At 31.4% G+C, this 21,039-nt stretch overlaps 1 protein-coding gene across 3 annotated transcripts; it reads right to left on the bottom strand.

Annotated features, from left to right (window-relative positions):
- LOC144845436 (sodium- and chloride-dependent glycine transporter 1-like) lies at positions 1–20,218 on the bottom strand. 3 transcript variants are annotated; one of them, XM_078702775.1, is made up of 11 exons: positions 20,070–20,218; positions 11,990–12,158; positions 9,187–9,318; positions 8,520–8,856; positions 7,760–7,892; positions 6,506–6,869; positions 6,079–6,191; positions 5,770–5,901; positions 5,195–5,410; positions 4,821–4,997; positions 1–4,081 (listed from the first exon to the last, which is right to left on the bottom strand). In XM_078702775.1, the coding sequence occupies exons 1-11, from the start codon at positions 20,094–20,096 to the stop codon at positions 3,854–3,856; spliced, it is 2,028 nt and encodes a 675-aa protein (XP_078558901.1). In that variant the 5' UTR covers positions 20,097–20,218; the 3' UTR covers positions 1–3,853. The 3 variants fall into 3 exon arrangements, with proteins under 3 accessions (XP_078558901.1, XP_078558900.1, XP_078558902.1); XM_078702774.1 differs by lacking the exon at positions 20,070–20,218 and adding an exon at positions 16,636–16,680; XM_078702776.1 differs by lacking the exon at positions 11,990–12,158 and having other exon boundaries at positions 20,070–20,213.
- Between the last annotated feature and the right edge of the window lie 821 nt (positions 20,219–21,039).

Genomic DNA, 21,039 nt, shown 5'->3' with positions numbered 1-21,039 from the left:
TTCTAATTAAATCCAAGTATTTATTGAATTCCATTCATACCCCAAACACAAATAAAACAAGACTAGAAGTCCAACGAGGTTTTGAAATCAAAAAAAAAAACTATTAACATAACCATTTACAACTAAATAACTTGTGTCTAAAATTAAATATGAAAACATGCATACATAAGTAATGTTTTACATCTCAATGTTTTGGACAATGGTCAATGAAATTAAACAAATATATATAGGGTACAGGATAAAGTTTTAAAATATGTACAAAATATATACAAAAGCAAGCAATTAATTTTGGATATCACATGGTTTTCATTATCAGTCACATGTGGTGATATCAGATCAGATTTTTAATAGATATTAGCGTTAGTAAGGAGGAACTAATAATTATCAATGCATCTTATAGTTCAAGAATTTATAATGATGCATGTAATAAAGTGTTATATGCGGATAAACAAACTGAAATCAATGGTAAACTTTCACTATCTAATTGAAAAATAACAATCTTTGTCAGCATAAATTTAAAAGCAGGGGTACCAGTATGTGAAATACAAGCATCTGTTAAAGTAACCCAATCTGACAGTATTCCTATCATGTGATTTGTGCCATAACATTAATGTAGTGTTACATCATGTTTCAAAACAATACAGTAATGCTTCGTAAAAATAGTCGACACATTTTAAAAGAAGAACCTGAATTTGAACCAATATTAACGACTAGAAATGCAGGTTAACTTTATATAAAGCTTGCTGGGTGGAGGTGTAATGTACGAATTATATACAAATGAAGAATTGTGGCTTACTTCACTATGACTAAAACACCACAACACATCAAATACAACTAGTGTCATATTATTTACAGAAAGATAGGATTCTTGACACCAAAATGATTGTAGAACAAACATTAAACATTATCAATGTCTTAAACTAATACAGTACTTACATTACAACAATATGAATCTAAAACTGCAGAGCAAGTTTCAAAATGATTCAAATTCATTTTAAAAATAGTGAAATAAAGAATACACTTTTTTTGTCTAACAGATATAAAGAAAAATGTTATATACATACAAGTTTAATTGGCATCTACTATTTTAGCACTTTTTATAATGCGAATATTACTTGTGTAAATATTTAGTAAAATTAAAAGTACTGTCTTTAAATATTACCCTGATAAACCACATCCTTCGGGACAGGTTGTATTGTTTTTGCTATCTTTATACAACCAAAATAAATACATTATCATCAGCTGATTAAAAAAAAATGTAATTTTTATTTATCGATAATGGTTGCTTCTTCGACTCAAATTCAAGCTTAAATAATCTAAAGTCTTTGCATTGCTTCAATCAATTGAGTAATGCGTGTCTTTAGGTACATATGCTAGAAAGGGGAGATTCAGACAAGCAACAAATTTCCCTGAAAAATGTCTCATATCGAAGACATATTGACACACCACCTCCTCTCCCTCATCAAGAACTGTACAGGCCAGACCTCTATTTAAAAAAAATAATATAAATGCAAAAACATAACATTAATTATCGCAGTCCTTTCGACTCGTCTTACTATATATACATTTAAACTGAACATAAACTCCTGCCCACCCGCCCTCTAAGTATTATCAGTTACCTATATACAAAAGAACCTTATACAATAAGTATAATAATCACTTGTGAAATTGTCTCACTTTTCAATTTCTATACTAAATACAGAAGTAACATTGGGTTATTACAAAATGTACAACTTCAGTACCGACACATCTAAAATTTGTGATTTTCAAATTAACAGGCGAAAGTACAATTTAGTCACACCCTCCACTAAAAAAACAGATTGATGTCGCCACCATGTGGTCCAAAGAATGACATAGTTTTGAGGGGACACTACATTGTACGATGCATTGATAATATGCAGATCTTACATACATATACATACTAACAATGTATTTAAATATATTTTATATATAATTTCCTGTAAAAATTAAATAAAAAAAGGCTTGTCAAGACCAAACATTATATTCAACTGTATAATTGAATATGAATATCATGTATTAAGGTACTGTACACAATCAAAAATGTTGCTAAACACTTCTCAACATTTTCCAGGACATGACATACCTCTAAATTTGAAGAATTTACCACGAAAAATAAAACATTTTTCTTAACTATAAATATAAGACCTCCATATCCCTACTAGTGTTTGTTTTGATATAATAATATCTCAGCTGTTTACTATAAAATATCATTGCATTAAGGTCGCTTCCACGTCATATTCTTGAGAATATCCTAGCAGCATCAAAGGAAAACTAAAATGTAAAGGTCAATCCCTTCCTTACATATCTATAACTATTTCTGCAATTTATACAATTCTAACTTTATTTATCAATATTTTGTACTTTTTATCAATTTTTTTGGTTCATGCATGGTATTATGCATGCTTTAATAATATATATTATTTTTAGAATTTTTAGATTTTTCACTAATTTTTGTACATTTTGCATTGTAGTTGCTTGTGATACTCCACCTCAACAGTTTTACTAATCACTTTCAACTCCCTAACTTACTGAAAATTAATTTGATAAGTTTATGGGAAGCCCAACATGAGACATAACAGTAATAATCTATTGTACAAGTCAACAACTAACTATTATGTAATTAATAAGACATCATACATTATATATAAACCTCAATATGTGAAATAGCTAATGTATTTTGTAAACCATCTGGGATAACAATGTATGCAATTATACCATAACAATGTTGTACTTTGAAAAAAACCATGAGGTACCCAAGTACATATTTGTTTACACAAATATGTATGTTTGTGTAAAAAGAACATTATATCATATTACAACATTAAATAATTTGATTTGAAATAATTTTCACATTTTAAATGTTATTTTTACTTGTGGAAGAATTTAATTTTGGCAAGCAGTATTTTCATTGCGTGTGATCTTTTGGGGGTTTTTTTGTTTGTTTTTTTAAGTATACACATAATAAAAACAATAATAATAAAACAACATTTCTCACTCTGTAACTGCTTAATTATTATTTATAGCTTTCAGGGTCCACTTCAAATCTTTTGCAATACAGTATATTACCCTAATGCACAAAAAAAAAATTGTATATTTTATCATATAATATTGGACATTTCATTTTATAAGAGCTTTAAAACTTTACATTCCAAAATATCAGAATATTTAATTTGAAATCTAGTGCACTATGCGTTATTTCAGCCGATTCTCGGTACTGTATCTATTTCCGAAGTATCATAGGAATATTTGGTAATACACCGTCCCATGTATCTAGATAGTAGTAACCTAACCCTTAACGTAACCTAACCTTACATGATACAGGCACCACATGTGATATAAATGCGATGCTGTATTACCTCGGAAATAGATAGTATTTGGAGATACTGTACTGGGAATCAGGTGGTTATTTACCCAAAGGTAAAAAAAAAATTGTAAAAACATTCAATTTTTGCTTAACTTTGAATATGGGAACTATTACCACCCACTCTCCAATCAAAACTCCCTGGTTATCAACTCTGATATTTGGCACATCCCGCCTCTCCCATTGTATGCCAAATATCGGCGCTAATCAATTCCTCATTTGAACTCAGCAAAATTCAGTTAGAATGTGATCACATATTCTAGTTAAAATATCGTCACATATTTCCAGTTAAAATATGGTCACATTTTCTAGGAATTTACTGGAATTGCGGACAGCCAGCATAACCAAATGATAAAAAAAATGTCACAGGTAATAATAACTTATATTATACCATTGGGATTTTTCTTTTATTTGTTTTTGTTTCTACACTTGTTTGGATACATGAGGTTCGTGTTCAACCACGCATTCAGTTCATACATTAGTAGGTGGTTCCTCACCATTTGCAGGGAAATTGTTAACTGGGGAGTATCCATTATTGGCATCAACAGCAGGTCTGGCAGCATGTCTGGCAGCATGTCTGGTTTCGGTACTTCCTCCCATTACTGTGCCGTATTGTTTGTGAACATTAGCAGCGTGTCTTCTGTTTACTCTTAATGCAGGTCCCCACTCGGGTCTCGATGTCTTCATTACGTTAAATCGCTATTTAGAATAAGAATTAAATTTTGTTAAGTACTGCACTAAAATAAATAAAAGTGGATCAGTTGTTTACAAAATGAGCAACTGGGCCAGCCTAACACCCAGCCTACAGAAGATCTCACTTTTAATCTACTCAGACATCCAACAATAGTCAAATTTCCCTACATCATCAATCATGCTTCAATGAAAATTATGCAAATGGTACACCATTACATATGATATCACAGCCACCCACTTTAAAAGTATTATGCCCATCGAGGTATTATAGATTGGCTAGAGGGCGGCCTTCTCCAATATTATGGTTATAGCAGTCCAAATAATGATTCTTCATGGAGAGGGAACCAAGATGGCGGCTGCAGTCAACTAACTGATATGCCCCTATGCAGTCGCACATTTCCACGCTTGTGTTGAGAATATCAGTGTGAGAAGTAATCTTTAAATTCTCAGTACGATACGCAAAGTATTGAGCGTATCAACACAACGCATTCTATATGATCCTCTATACACAAATTTATAGACATTATCACGTAATTATTCATTACATTGCAATTATTTAATTTTTGAAAACTTCAATGTGCTTTAACAAGAATACGTGTTAGACTAAATATTATTTTTTAACAGATTTACAGCCGCCATCTTGTTGGTTCCACCTCCTGTTACTTTTCAGTCAAGAATACGCCCTCTAGCCAATCTGTATTTCCTCGATGATTATGCCACAGTTTAACAAATATGGAAAACATACCTCTAGCAGAGTGACGTCATCATCTTTTGATTTTCGGAATTCAATTATCATGAATAGTGGAATCCAGAAGAGCGTTAAAATAATCATAAGCCATCCAACGACATGAGCCCATGGTGGGAACTCATAATCACCGGCTGTTGGTGGTGACCAGGAAATCCAGTTGAACAACAGAACAAACTGTAAAAAAAGTGTCATGCTGTTCAAATACGAAGTATACAATATAATGAAGATATAAAATCCACCAATCAAATTGCAAGGGTACACTTGAGTGTGTCATAAACACATTTCTATAATAATAATTTAAAGTAACACAAGAATTTTCAGAGCAACCTAAAGCCCACGGAATTAAAAAACTTTAAAAAAAAAATACTTACAGACAACACAGCTGGCGTAAGTGCTGTCCAGTTGATTGGCCACCACATAAACAATGGGAAATCGACAAGTTTATCCCCAATCATAGAGCGTATGTCATTGATAAATCTCTTTACACCATAAAGCCATCCAAGTCCAATACATTCACAAAGACCATAGATCAACAAAGCAAAATCAGCCGCATACTTGTCCATTAATATCACCCAGTAATTACCTCCCTTAAAAAAAAATATACATCAATATTAACAAAATCCTACATGTTGGACTTGACAAGTTGGAGCAAAGTTCTTGTACAAATAAGTCATTCGCTCCATAAATCTTACGCTTTCTAGAATGGTCTCAGTACACAGTGAGCACAAACTCTACAATTACTTACAGGATGGATAAACTATTCTATAATTTATTGCAATTATAATTCTCATTTGAAGCTTAGGGGGTAGAGTGAAAGAGTAGCGAGTTACACCCCTGGTACTAGGTCAGGATTGAACCCCGGACCTTGGGATTGGAAGGCAAGCATGTTAACCACCAAGCTACAGCTCCACTACCTATTAAATTAGATTATAATATTAACTCTTACCCTGGTTACAAGGAGCAATCCAATAATGTAACCAATGATGGCAATCACTCCAATAACATAGATTTTCCTTTTCTTCAAATATTTTGGAAATTCATCAATAATGGCCGTCATCACTGTTTGAACAATAACGATCTACAGACACAGAACAATTACAATTATATTACAATAATGATCATTTCCATATAAATAGCTTGAGACTATCACTTAAGATTTCTTGCCAACAGGGCTTACAAGATATGCACATGTTATACACTAAGATATAAGTTTTGTTATGATACAAGCTATGGGTCAAAATTTAAAAATGTTTACCTCACTACCCAATCCAAGTGTCAGCAACATCATAAAGAAAAGCACAGACCACAACGGCGAAACAGGCAGCTTTGCTACTGCTGCCGGGTATGCAATAAATGCAAGACCAAATGCTGTTCAACAAAAACAAAAGAAATTGTATAAATGAATTAAAATTACGACATTTATAGATATACTGTGTGTACTGTCCCTTAAATAGGGGTCTGCCTTGAATAGAGGTGAGTCGTAGTGTTGAAAATCGTAAATTTCCCCCTGTTTGTGTCTCCTAAACAGGGGTGTACCAAACGAAGGGGGTTATACTGTATTCTTTATTTGGCTATCGATTATATGATGAAATATATCCCATTGAAGAAAAAAAATTAATCGTTCACTTTCTACACAATATAGTAAACCCTTGAACTTTGTAGGTACAACTGGTTCAACTCACATTCATCAACAACTTCCTCAACTGGTTTGCCAAGCTCTTTGGCCATGAAACCGAGAATTGAGAAAATCACAAATCCAGCAAAGATGCTTGTGAGGCAATTCAAGACTGGCACGATCATGGCATCACGCAGACAGTTGTTGTTGAATTTGTTGAACGACGACAACGTAATAAGTCCTCCCCAGGATGCAGACAGAGAATAGAATATCTGAACTGCGGCATCTTTCCATACTTTTGGGTTTTTAAGCAATTCAAATTTAGGAGTGATGAAGAATGCGATACCCTCTCTGTGACCATCCAATGTAAGACCACGGATTAACAGAATGAAAAGTACAAGATATGGGAAAGTCGCTGTGAAATACATCACCTGAAAAACAACAAAGTAGTATGAAGAATGCAAATTGATATTCATTTTTTTTTTATTGTACATTGTAAGTAAAGGAAAAGTTTTCAAATAAGTTTTTTTATTTACATCTTCTTACATATATTATTTATATTGTTTATCCAGCGGTTTTAAGCTCTGTCCACACTATCAAAAGTGTGATGTGCCCAAATATAGTAGTGATATGACATCGTGTCCATATATGGGCACATCACATTTTGTTTATCACATATGATAGTTTAGACAGTGCTTAAGAAGCTCCCACTTCAAGGTTCTGTGTTGGGCAATATAAATAAATTTAAAAAAAATGTTATCCAGCAATTTTTTATGTCAATTTAGCACATAAAAATGTCTTAAGTAATATTTTATGTAGCAATATGAGTTTTTTAAAAAGCAAAATGTATTAGTGGAAGGCATATTATATAGATTGATATATTTAATGAGATACAGTAATAAATAGGTATAGCTCCCTCTATAAAGTAAAGATCTAATCTTGTGCTCCCACTCATTGAGCACGAGTGTGAAGCATTCTGATTGGTGGATAAATAAGCAGACAGCTACACAACTGTTTGCAATTAGTCTGCAAAGAGTACAAAAGGGTCATTCATTGAATGTGACCTAAACTAGAAAGAGGCCAGCAAAACTAATACAGCCTTGAACAACATATGGTGGTATACTGTATAATGAAAATAACGGTTTTAACATTGAAATAATATTTAGTCTTTTCGCTAAATATTCCCAACAAGAAATTGTTATCAAATATCTCCAAAATGTATTTACTTTTCAACAACCAAGTAACATTCATGTTTATGATAAAGATAGAAAGGGTAACATTTACTTATACTCTTATTATAGATATAAAAAACCTAGTTCACCTTTCCAGAGGATTTGACTCCTTTAGCTAGACAGCAGAAAACAATGAACCAAGCCAATAAAAGACAGAGTGCAAGTTGCCATCGTACACCTCCAAGATTTTCAATGCCATCTGTGATCTGAAGAACTTCATGCCTGTAATAAACACACATGTATTGGTAATTCTGTGACTTTACAAAGTACAGCAAAACCATTATTAAAGGAGATGCCTTTAGGGTCAAACAAATATCATAGGGGTGTGAGTAGGGATATCCCAAAGGAGAGGTTCTAAATATCAATTTGGGTAGCTATTTTAATTGTTACATAAAATACTGTAATAATATAAAAATGAACATTTAAATAATTTGTCGCAAGAAACCCAGTTTGGCTACTTATGTAACACAGTTGTAAAACATTGCAGAGATGTAATAGGTATGTACTGTGTAGTGTCACCCAAACTGCTGGGTTTTATATTTTAAAGAAATATCTACTCCACACTACTGATGTATAAAATATAATCTATAGTAGTAAAATTTCATCATTAATATGCTGGCACTAACTCTTTACCAAATTTCAGTAAGCATTGAATATAATCTATTATGATATCATAAATATATTTTTTTAAATGTTATGTTTATATAAGGACTATCCAATAAACAAGTATGGATGAAGTTGGCAAGCTATTTTTTAGATGTTATCCAGGCCCGATGAGACCCTTGCAAAAAAGCAGAGATAGGCTTAGTAAACAAATCTATGGTGAAACATAGACAAAAAAAAAAGTACCTATAGAATTCATAGCTAGGCAGCTTTCGCATGTCCTTAAATGGGTCAGTATAAGCATCTGTGATGTTACCATCGGAGCTAAGGTTGTAAAAGGTTTTCTCGTTGACCGTCATATTGGCAATCGTGATGCATATTCCATCGTTATCGATGATACCGCCTCCATTAATACAATCGGTAAAAAGTTCACTACAATACGGTGTGTTCCATTCGTTCGAACATCCAATCCACGGAAGCGTGGATGTGAACGATGAAAACAGATAGTATATAGTGTATGTAATGATGACATTGTAATATATACACACCAAAAATGACACAGTTACCATGCCATACCCAACACCTAAAAAGATAAAATATACATTCTAAGCATATTTTATCAATACACATTATCAGAAATTTGCAAGTACAGTAACCAATCAAAATGGCTTGTACACACTCCTCCAAACAATCCAAAATACACCCTTGCAATACGTTCTGATGGCTACAAACCATTTACCAAATAAACAAAAACCAAATTGCTGAAAAATGACTAGCAATACTCAGTCATCTATCTTCAAACAAATTTTACTTTCATATTTCAGACACTCAATATACGGTATTGATACACAACATGGTATCTAACTTTAAACTATTTTTTTTAACTATTAAATGAAAATTGTTAAAAAGCTACCTTTCATCATTGGGACTGATCTCCATGCAGTGATTGGCCCAAGACTACAATACTGGCCATACCCAAGTTCCAAGAAAAACAATGGCAAACCAGCGAACAACAACATCAACACATATGGTATCAGAAATGCACCTGTAATGGAAAAAAAAAATAAATAAAATAATTCACTTTCATATTACCATCTTACCTGTTCCCTATGAAAACAAGCTTTTAACCTCTCATCTTTTTGTTATTTATGGTGTTAAATCATATACATATAAATGTATTTTAAAGAAACAAACAAATTTGTGAGATTGACCATTTTAATAATGTGTAATATATTTACAATCTACACTCATTCTGTTCCATGCTTAGTTCATTTTTGTTTGAATTGGTTTGCTTGCATTGGTACAGTATACTGGGTAATTAAACCATCTTTTTTAAAACTTAAATCTACCACTTTCTAGTATGATTTGTATGCATCTGCAGAATGTCATCTTTATTAATTAGAAACATGCAATTGAAGTTTTATTATATTATTAATAAATTCTTATTTTATGCAAATTGGCAAGGATAGCCATACAGTAAGTAATTTAATTCACTATCCTTCTCAATTGCAACCTTGCTCACAGGACAAACTATTTTCCCAAATTTACTATAACAATAAAATAAACGATGTTGATATGAGAATAGTCTTTCCTTATTGGGCAACAAGAAGTGTCTACTAGTGAAAATTAGACTACTATGTATACTGCAAGCCGTATCATATGACATACAATAACGTCTAGTGTATTCGATTCTGGAATGTACACTCTACCTTACAACCTTTAATTAAACATCTACGTCACATTTCACAGCCAATATGCTTAAAATGCTCGTTAACCACGGAATGATTTAGTCTACATATAAAAACATTGAACGGCTAGGGTTCTTTTTCTTGGCAATAAGCCAAATTTCTGCGCAGAGCATAGTCTAAATGCTTGTTAGTGCGTCAAACTAAACATTCATAGACTGACTGCATCATTACAATTTACTCAAAATATACAGGCAACAAAAGGAGGAAATGTAAAAATACTGCAAGGATGAATAGGACACTAAGTTACACACTGAACTTTAGTAGTGTAATATATGTTAACTATCAATGCTATAGTAATAATTAAATGTTTTTTACTGATAGTACATCTTCCAGTAAATTGGCATTGTTTCAATTTTGTAATCTTCGCTGATGTGGTTACCATGGAAATATGTATGTGTAACTAATTTATGCATATACATCCATGAGTTTGGTTTTAAAATGGTAAAAAAAAAAACAATTCTAGTATGATTAGAATTACATAGAGTTATGTACTATACTGTATGTTTTGTTGTTTATAAAGATTCAAAATCTCAAAGTTTACAAAGTACGTTCAACTCACTATATAAATTGTTGTAATATAGATAAAAAATATGCTAATTATACTACAGTATATAATATAGCATTGAAAAACCTATTTGTTCTGGGCGTAGTAGTATATTATTCCTTTTCTACACTGGAATCACAAATGATTGCACTATTTGAATACATTGCCATAACCTGGGGCTACTATGGGAGAAAAGGCTTGAATACAAGGTATTTCTTTACCCTGCTACAATTGCATGCATACAAGTCTGTGGAGAGTAACAATGGAGACAAAAAGGTTTGATGCTTCAGGCAAAATTAAAAATCTAAATGTAAAGAACCGGAAAGTACTTTGTACATACTTCTTAAAGTAATCTGCTTTTAACTTGATTATGGTTTTACCCAAAAAAAAAAACAATACTAAAAAAAATTACTTTTCTACAAAAATAGAGTACAGTAATACTGTACTCTATTAAGTAATTTTTTTTTTGCTAATTTTATAAAGATTAGAACTGTACTGTGTATGTACAGTATTTTCTTAAATTAAATTTGTTTTCTGCCAAATGATTGATTAATTTCTATACACAATTTAATCACAAACACAACCAAATAATTTAAATGAAGGACCTAAAATTTGTTTAAATGATAATATATATTCTTTGCATTTGACTACAAATCTTGAAGAAGCCAAACCTTTAATCTGACCCCTAGGGCAGGGTATACAGTACCTCTTAATTTAATCATTCAATCTTTATATCCTACCCAACAATAACCTGTAAACACTTATTCCTCTCTTGTGCACACTTTGTTATTATTTATTAGCCCCTTGCTTCTTTTAAGAAAGCATATTGTAAAGTATTTAACAATTTTGAAAAGCCTTTAATATCAAATTATGCTATTGTACACAGCTTGCTGCCTTATCTTCATGTGTTATATATCAAGCATTTAGGGCGGGGTTCTTATTTATACTGTGTACTTTAATATGACCACCACTTTTTGGATGCATCGGGCACATCATATTTTGGCGAGACTAACCTAATGGCGCGTCAATGCAAGGCCCATTTCATTCTAATATTGTTATTCAAACGCATTCACCTCCACACTTATTGTTTACAAACATTCGATAAGTGTTGAAATAACAATGTGTATTCATCGCTTGTCTACAATAGATTTAATTTAATACATATTAAATTGTATGAAACTTTTTGTTGGAATACAGACTTCCTTGACAACATTGAATTGCCTGGTAAAAACCAGTCAAGTATCACAGTTTGTTTACAGTAGTATGATAGTATGGATGTGGTGTAAGTGCGTAACTTTACTACGGTATTAAACATACTACTGCTGACAAGAACTGATACTTCAACATACTCAGCTGTTGCCCTATCTTCAGACACATGCACAAAAACTCCCATTTTGTTTACATAAAATTTGGGTTTCATTTACCTCCTCCGTTGGAGAAGCACAGATATGGGAATCTCCACACATTTCCAAGTCCAACGGCGTAACCTAAACAAGACAAAAGAAACTCCAAATGGGCGCCCCAGCTATCACGTCCTGTATCTTCATCATCATCGTCAAAATCGTCATTAGATTTTAAAGGTATGCTTACAGTCTGCAACAGAAAAATGAAAAAAATATTCTATTAATCAAACTGCATTTAACCAATAATTTTAAAATCAAATGTTTATTCTTATAAATACAATTTTTTAAATAAATAACACATTCTTTTGATTTTTTAAAATTGATTATTACCGATGTTCAATGTTACCAACAAAAACTCATCATTGAAAATATGCAATTTAAAACGATGACAAAAATGTAAGGTCCCAGCATGTGGCATTGATGCTGACGTTCATGTTCTATCCCAGACTGTATTATTACTGAGACACAAAAATCTTTTTGTCATACAATTGGTATGATTGGTATTTCAGACCACAGAATAAAGAGAACTGATTTCTCACAGCGGCAAGTTGCATTAGGCTTTGGCCAACAGATAATAAAACATTTGTTTTGCACAATCTTTTTTTTTAAAATATTATATACCGATAAAAACAAATTTACAAATAATACTACTGTAGGCCTGGTTTTATTAGATCTTTATTGGCAAGGACAATAAGCATATTTATATTATTACTACAGTACCATCCAATGACTTGCATTTTAATTATATAGTATAATAAGAATATTTGAACACCCTTTAAATATACAGTACCTCACTATGAGTAAGCCAGAATGGCACACTTTAATTGATTGAATCCTATACCATTAGAAGAGTGTTGACAAAGTGCGAGGCAGCGAGGCAAGCGAGGCATGGCAAATATTTATGCGAGGCATCATTTTATCATTTCCAAAAGTGCGAGGCATATAGTTTACAATTTCAAAAAGGTGCGAGGCATATCTTAACGTGCTATTATGCTATATTATAGGCCTAATAATCAATCGATACAAGCGTATCTAAATAGATTTGTGTATACACTCATCATGTTGTTTATTTTTATGTAACGATTGTTTTTTCCTTTAAGTCATATCGTGTCAAATTTTACTATTACAAAAGTGCCCAAACTACGGTTCAAAAATCTGAACGACAGTCTTCAACTTTCGATAAACAATAATTTTTATAGCGACACACTCATCAAATGACTGCCATGTTTGTTGGCATTTCGAGCGTGTTCACTTTACAATTAATTTAACATGTCTCTCGAACATAGCAGAGTGAAAATAATATTTTGTCACACCCCTGCACCTCGATCCGGTAGACCCGAGAGATGGAAAATCCCTCTTTACTATTTAGCAGGTAGCGGAATGATTCAGCCCTCAGCTCAGAGGATTGTGGTGCATTCCCTTCCTATAGCACGTGGTTTCAGCAGCAACGCACAGACTTCTCTCTGAGCGGCGTGCCAAAGACATTTTTGACATTCCATTCTCTAGGAACAACACGTGTACCTCTCTCGCAAATAAGGTGAACAGCGATTGCCAGGACAAGTTCAATAACTGGCGGTGAATAAAAGGTAACTGATATGCCGATCAAATAACATGCCGCAAAGAAAAAAATTGCGAGAGAATTCTGGAGAGCGTGTGAAAAAAGACTTACGTCCGACAATTGTAATACTAGGCCTAAAATTAAACTTTAGCTAATATGCTTAGCCCTAACCTAGATAAGAGGCCTATGTAGAAAATAATTTAATCAATTTTGATATAATAATAATTGGTGTAATATTTAATAATGATACACTATTCCTGTTTTAGTAAGCTAGGTATATTACGAACGATTTTTATTTATTGTTGTCCATGTACGTACTAATAAACCTGGCGCTAGTTTCCTTCGCTTGTATTTTTACTCCAAATTTCATAACTAACTTTATCGTGTGAATACCACACCTTAGAAGTATACCTCATGAGTACTTTAATGAAAGAATCACATAAAAAGTAACAAATAAATCCTTAAATTAATGATTTTACAGGCGTGTTTCTCGCACACTGTTCGCGAATTTCACTTATTCAATATTTTTGTTTCTACGGAGTGCCAAAAGAGCAACGATAATAGAGGACTAAAACTCAGTGGAATGCGTCAATTTCTCATGCATTTATTGGTGAAAAACACGTTTTATTTCAATATATTTGTTAATTTGTCAATAAAAATGCTGTAATATGTTACTGCTGATACTGTTCTGTTTTCAAAGAATAATAATCGATCCTAAATCAACATCACTACCTAGTCTAGACCTAGGACATCCTACTAAGGATATTATGATGAATTTTTCTATTTTATTCTTTAAAAGGTTAACGAAACCGTGTACAGTATCAACAGTAACATTTTTCCTTACTGACAGTGACAAAATCTATTGAAATTGTACGTGATTTTCACCAAATAATGCGTTAAATATATGGATTCCACAGAGTTTTTAGCCCTCTAATTAATTTTGCTCTTTTGGCGTTCCATAGAAACCAAAATATTGAACATTGAGTGTGCGAAATTTGCAGTATGCGAGAAAAACGTCTGTTAAATCACCAATTTAATGGATTTATTGTTACTTTTATGTGATTTTTCTTCATTAAAGTAGGCCTACTAATTCTAAGCTGTGGTATTCAGTATAAAGTTGGTTAAAATACAAGGCAGGTGCAAAAGGGAACTAGCCTAGCGGGCCTAGGCTACTTCAATCTCGGTGATTTCCTGCCTCGCAAATTTGAGAAATGATAAAATGATGCCTCGCATTTTTTGATGATGGTAAAACGATGCCTCGCATAAATTTCTGATTTGCCTCGCATGCCTTCCCTGCCTCGCACTTTGTTACTACCCCCATTAGAATCTTATCTACTATACTTGTTATCGACAGATGCGTTATTATTAAGCTTTTCCACTACCTACTGTAGTTATTAATTTTATGCTCTGACCAATCACAATTCTGAATTATTACAAAAACGCAATTTGCACAGTCTCGTCAATCGTGTCTCGCATCAAAATGGAGCAAGTAAACATTGAATATTATTAAAAATGCAGTAGTACTGTATAGTAATACTATGAAATCAAAATATACAGAATACAAAAACAAATAAATATTGACAAGATTTTATAGGTTTTTGTACAATAGCCGGTGGGGATTATGTACCAAGTATACAAAATACGATGGTATTTAAAAATAGTATGAAGTTATAAAGTGTGGTTTATAAAAGCCTGAAAAAAAACCCATCAATATTGTAGTACTACGAAACTGCTATAATTGTAATATTTACTACTACTGTGTTTTTTACACAATTGATCAATAAATATTGTGACGCATTCCTCCAAATAGCTCATGTGAGTAAATTGTATTCTGAACCATGGAGTACTGTAAGATATGTAGTGTTTTCAAAAGCCTATTGTATCACCAGTGGTCTGATTCCCCACCATTTTCCTGTTAAAACAAATTGAATCCAGACTAGGAAACTTGAAAATGCAATTAACAACATGTGTACAGTAGTGCACGAAAATCAACAATGATTATGACCTCATATTCACATCAATAATCAAATTCAGAGATTTTGAAAATTAAAGGTACAGTACAGGATTTATGCCAATTCTTCAATCAGCTACTGTATATTCTATTAATTCATTATCATCATTCGTTGTAAAATAAATTTAGAAACACTTTGTTATAATTACTGTACAGTAGAAAGAGAAACATATAATACTGTACTACATTGCATTACACGAACGAATGTAAAATAAATATAATATTTCTTTAAAGTTTCATTTAAAAAGGGGAAATTACAGTATATAATTAATTACTTATAATCTACAGTACTATCTATCTATTATTATTATTATTAATCATTTACAAATTACTGTACCATTGCTATAACTACTGTAGTTTCAGTTGCAAATATAAACCAAGCAATCTAATGTGAAAAACTAACTATTTACAGGGAAACATTTTGTTTAGCAAAAATTGTTAATCAAACTGATTTTTTTAGTCGAGAAACACAGTTTTGTAATTGTATTTTTTTGCTACACAATTTCAGAAATGTGTAGCAATAAGGTTGTTTTTGTATAGCTTGTACACTGGCGAAATTATTCCCTGATTTAGGTTACTGTAACAGTTTTTTCCAATAAGCATTTATTTTAGAATAATTTTTTACTAAATTTGTAATTAAAACAATTTAATACCGATAGATATTAGTATAACAAAATTATAAATACTGTCCAGTAACCAAGACAAGAGGAGTGATGATATTGTAATTTTGACATCTGGCCATTCCCAAAGTCACGATGACTAAACGTCACAACTTTACGGATGTCACATGACCAAACATTCAAAGTACGAGACTATATTGACTTTAAAATCCATTCATACGCGTTGAATTGGAGCATTCATTAAACATTGCAGTTTGAGTGACAGTTTCAAAATATAAAAATTGTAATTTAGGAATAAATTTAATAATAATTTAATTTCCAGACAATTTATGAAATGCAAACAATTTTAACTGTATGCAATGTATTTTAATGCTTTAATTAATGTCAGTCAATTTGATTAAATTACATTTTTTTATATTACTATTTTATTTTAATGAAATAATTACAATAATTTACAGTTATTAATGTGTGTACTTACTACATCAACTTCAATCTTTTCTTCATCCATCATCCTCAAAAATTATTAGATTATTAAAAACGTTTCTAAATTCATACTCGCTTGTAAACAATGATGCTGGTCCAACTACTGTAAACGCTAAAGTCAACTACGACATACGATTCATCGAGCCAAAATATAAACAAAATATTATTGATTTTTAAAATAGCTATTGAGAATGAAACCAAAAGCTGTTGCAGTACATTTACATCAATTATATTGACTAAAAATATATTTAATAAGCTCAATGCTAAATATTTAAACTAGATAATATTTGCAAACATTTTTACCGGAAAATTAATTCATAGAATATTCTAAATTTTGCATTTTAAATAGAAATTGTCAATACAATTTCACCGAGTGGTACTAAGCAACAAGATTCAATATATTATTATCGTAGACTGGATTCAGCCAGTTTAAATCTGGCAAACTGCCAAAGGCCCCTCCTTCTCTGGATAGCGTTTCCATCAATGGAGCGGAATGCATGTACCATTTATTGTCTGCTATCAGTCAATATTATTCCTGATGCTCTTTTGTCGCCACCATCCAGACTGCATAAATTACTATCTACTTTTTTTCTACTGTAGTTCAATTCCTTATTCTTTTTCTGTCAATCGTGTTGTGTTAGTTAAGTAAAAACCAGATCTGCACTGCAAATGTACAATACAAAACTATAAATTATATCATACACTACATACAGTGACAATCTAAAGGGACTAACAGTACAGTAGGTTAGTATTGGCAAGGTCTTGTTAACTATTCTCAATGTACACAACTTGCTCTTTTGGCCTATAAGAATGTTATGTTGTCAACACTATATACCTTTTAAAAAGTACAAACAGGTTCACATCTATAATTCTTATATATATATATTTTTAATATTAAATTTAATAGAATGTTTGCTAAACAAATTAAATGAATATTTTAAGTTGCAAAACAATAAATGTTTTGTTGTTGAGGTTAGATTTTTTTATTTAAAATATTAATGTTCTTATTGCAAACTATAGTAACTGTATAGTTTTTGTTTACAGGTAAGTAAAGCAAACAAAAGCTAAAATAACATACAATACATTATATAAATACTTATTTTTCTTATCATTATATATATAACCATTTAACTTTATATTGTTGTGTTAACACCAGCCTCTTATGGGATATCAGACTAATCCTATATAAATAGCAGATATGATCTCATAATTCGTTATAACTTAAAGCACAGTATGTACAGTATGTCAATAAACTTCATAAGAGATTATGCGAGAGGAAAGAGTGGAATACAGGTGTAGTTGATAGGGCACTCACCTTATAAGCAAAAAGTATCGGGTTCAAAGTCACCCATACTCAATCAAGTACAGTACACCATTTACTTGTGGAATTATACACAAACCGTTTTACATTGTATAACTATACTCTTTATTGCCCTTTTTGTACATATTAACCTAAATAATTTGAATAAAATATTAATGTAAAATTTACCCTACCATTACTAACTGTATTTTGTACTACTCTACATTACTCTTATCACAATATTTGGGTAATAATTGAGCTAATGAATAGATTTGTTATGCATGTACTTCACCTATACTTGGGGATGCTCATTATTTAGCCCAGGCTGGGATTATAACTGTATCAGCAGTATGAGAAAATGCATAATGGTCATTTTTATATGTAAAGTCTGAAATTATTGTATGTTATGAAGTGTTTGTATTAATCACTGTATATAAAATTCAGCATTCTATAAAGAGACCAGGGGCAATGGAGAACAATTTAAAAACAAATGCTTGGTTATAAATCAGGTGTGTACAGTACATCCTGATAGTATAGCAGTGATCAACGTATCCATTGAAGGCGATCTGTCCATGCATTTACAATCACACCTTTTTTCATTCAAGCATGACTGGCCAAGTTACTAATTTGCATATTCAATCATAATATTAAAACATTACTATTTAAAAGCTAAACTTGAAAACTGTAAATCTGAGGAATTACAAATTACTATAATTTATTTATCAATAATATATTATGTTCTAATAAATAATTATAATTCTCAAATAAAATCGTGAAATACAGTACAGTTTTATTAAACCTTTCTAAGATAATCCCTTAGCATGTGACTACTATCTGGTCACTAATTGGTTGTTAAAACCACAACATGCCTCAGTCACTACAATGTTTACATTAAGCATGAATGAATAGCCATAACCAATGCACAAGTAGTATTAAAATACATACATTATGATTATCAATATTACTGTACAACAAAATATGCAATTGATTATCATTAATTATTAATCAAATAAATAAAAATTATACACTTTCTACTGTATAATTAATTTAAAAAGTTTAAAATTATTTTTCAAAAAGTATAGTATTGTGAGAAAAAATATGATATTGTTTAATTTATATGGCATCTTCAGAATCTGTGAACCCTACGACTTCAATAAAAGAAACCTCTTCATTGGCATTCCATGAATACCAATGATATATAGTACACACAATGCATGGTATACCATCTGTTTCAAGTTCAAACACTGGTGGTGGTTCTTCATAAAAAAAATATTATGTATGTATATAAAAAATGAAAACAATTTCAGAAGTTATAATTATGTAAATATATGGGAACGAACTGAAAAAAGGTACTGTATATTACTGAAAAAAGGTACTGTATATTAGTACTGAAAAAAGGTACTGTATATTAGTACTGAAAAAAGGTACTGTATATTATTGAAAAAAGGTACTGTATATTATAAATCGGAAAATGGGGGGTTAGGAGTTGTTTTCAGATACCATGGTTTTCACTACACTATGCTTACTACTTCTAGGCCTAGCATTCAAACATAGGACTAGTTTAGGCTTATAATTATATAAATAATATTTGCACCAAGCTACACAGAAAAGTAGGAGTAACTATTATAGCAGCATTACTAAATAACGGAATTAATCTCTTTACAAAACGTTGATGTGTACTACTACTAGCAGTCTGGAACCACGCCGTCCATAAAAAAAGAACAAAAGACAATGCGAGTGAGCGTGGGAGGAAGTAGGCAAGTGAAAAACTAGCGTGGTGGAGGTAAAAATTAAATAGAGGAGCCCGAATGCGGCTATTTAGATTCTCTATTCTATAATAATTTGACTAAAAATAAACATATAAATTATGCACTACATAGATAGAGGTACCTAAACACTCCTCTTTCAGATTGTACATTATAAAACCGTAGTAAACAAACGGCGCCAAAATACATTCATTGAATTTCGCATATTAAAATAAGGAATGAATGAACAAGACTACGTAGCTGTATGTAGCTAGATTCCAATCAATGGAGAGCACATTTTCCTTATGATGATATGTACACTCTTTCTACGATAAAGATGACATATATATCAATTCATTATCCAAAATAAATATTAATACTTACAGTTGCTTCTATTTCTGGGTTAGTCATGGTATATATTGCAAAATAATATGCCGAATAATTAGTAAATACTGACTTGAAAGATTGTTGTCTTCTGAAGTCCACACTCTATTTTTACGATTATTGTAAACGTGTACGACGTTGATGTGTGTGTTGGATTAGTGGAAGCGCGCGAATATGATATACCCTAGCCAATCAGAGAGAAAGAACATTGTGTTTGGTTCAATCCATTGTGTACAAGGGGTAGCTTTCAAGACGAACAGTGTATCTTGTCACAGTTAAATTATTTGATTATCATTATTAATTAATGCTTTTATATCATTATAATCATTATACGAAAGAAACAGAAGCTGAAAGCACAAACATCATAAATTATAAATAAATACTCAATCAAATCAAATCTAATACAAGACCAATAAGCTAATAATAAATGAAAATTACCAAGTAACTACGTATAAGAACATTTTTGTGGAAGTGCAATTTAAATAAAGCCTTATCTAATCTAATTATTCATTAATGTAAAGGTAATTGCGGCATATGTATTATCGGCCAAGAAGAGCTAAAAAATTACAATGAGAAGAAAAAAAAACAAATGGTCGAACAATAACAATAACATGCCGCGGCCCAGACCTACCTAATTCCGTCAATGAACGGATAACGTAAACAAACAATATGTATGAGTCTAGTGACCAAATGTCCTGTACAATCGTTAAGCTATCGTCTTACTCATGGACACACTGACCTGACTGTAATGACATTAACAATAATAATATGAATTCGACACATTTAACAACTCTGTCTCTATATAATAATTCTTTTATTTTTTAAATATTTTATTGATTAAATAAAAATTAATTTTTTAATTAATTAATTTTTTGTTTTTTCAATGTGATTTTTTCTATAGAAATGTAAATGTTTTACAGTACAAAAATGTTAAGAAACTACAAAATTAATCGGTATCAGTTATTTTTTA

The sequence above is a fragment of the Antedon bifida genome, chromosome 6, assembly GCF_963402885.1.
Source record: "Antedon bifida chromosome 6, ecAntBifi1.1, whole genome shotgun sequence".
NCBI lineage: Eukaryota > Metazoa > Echinodermata > Crinoidea > Comatulida > Antedonidae > Antedon > Antedon bifida.
This window is presented reverse-complemented; position numbering and strand designations above follow the sequence as displayed.

What these genes read in the sequence shown, in the direction of transcription:
- LOC144845436 (XM_078702774.1), bottom strand. Translation starts at nt 16,668, where the DNA reads ATGATGGATGAAGAAAAGATTGAAGTTGATGTA. An exon ending in AAAAGATTGAAGTTGATGTA is followed by an intron (nt 12,159 to 16,635) that starts GTAAGTACACAC and finishes TTTCTGTTGCAG; the next exon opens with ACTGTAAGCATACCTTTAAA. An exon ending in CCTAGCTATGAATTCTATAG is followed by an intron (nt 7,893 to 8,519) that starts GTACTTTTTTTT and finishes TGTTTATTACAG; the next exon opens with GCATGAAGTTCTTCAGATCA.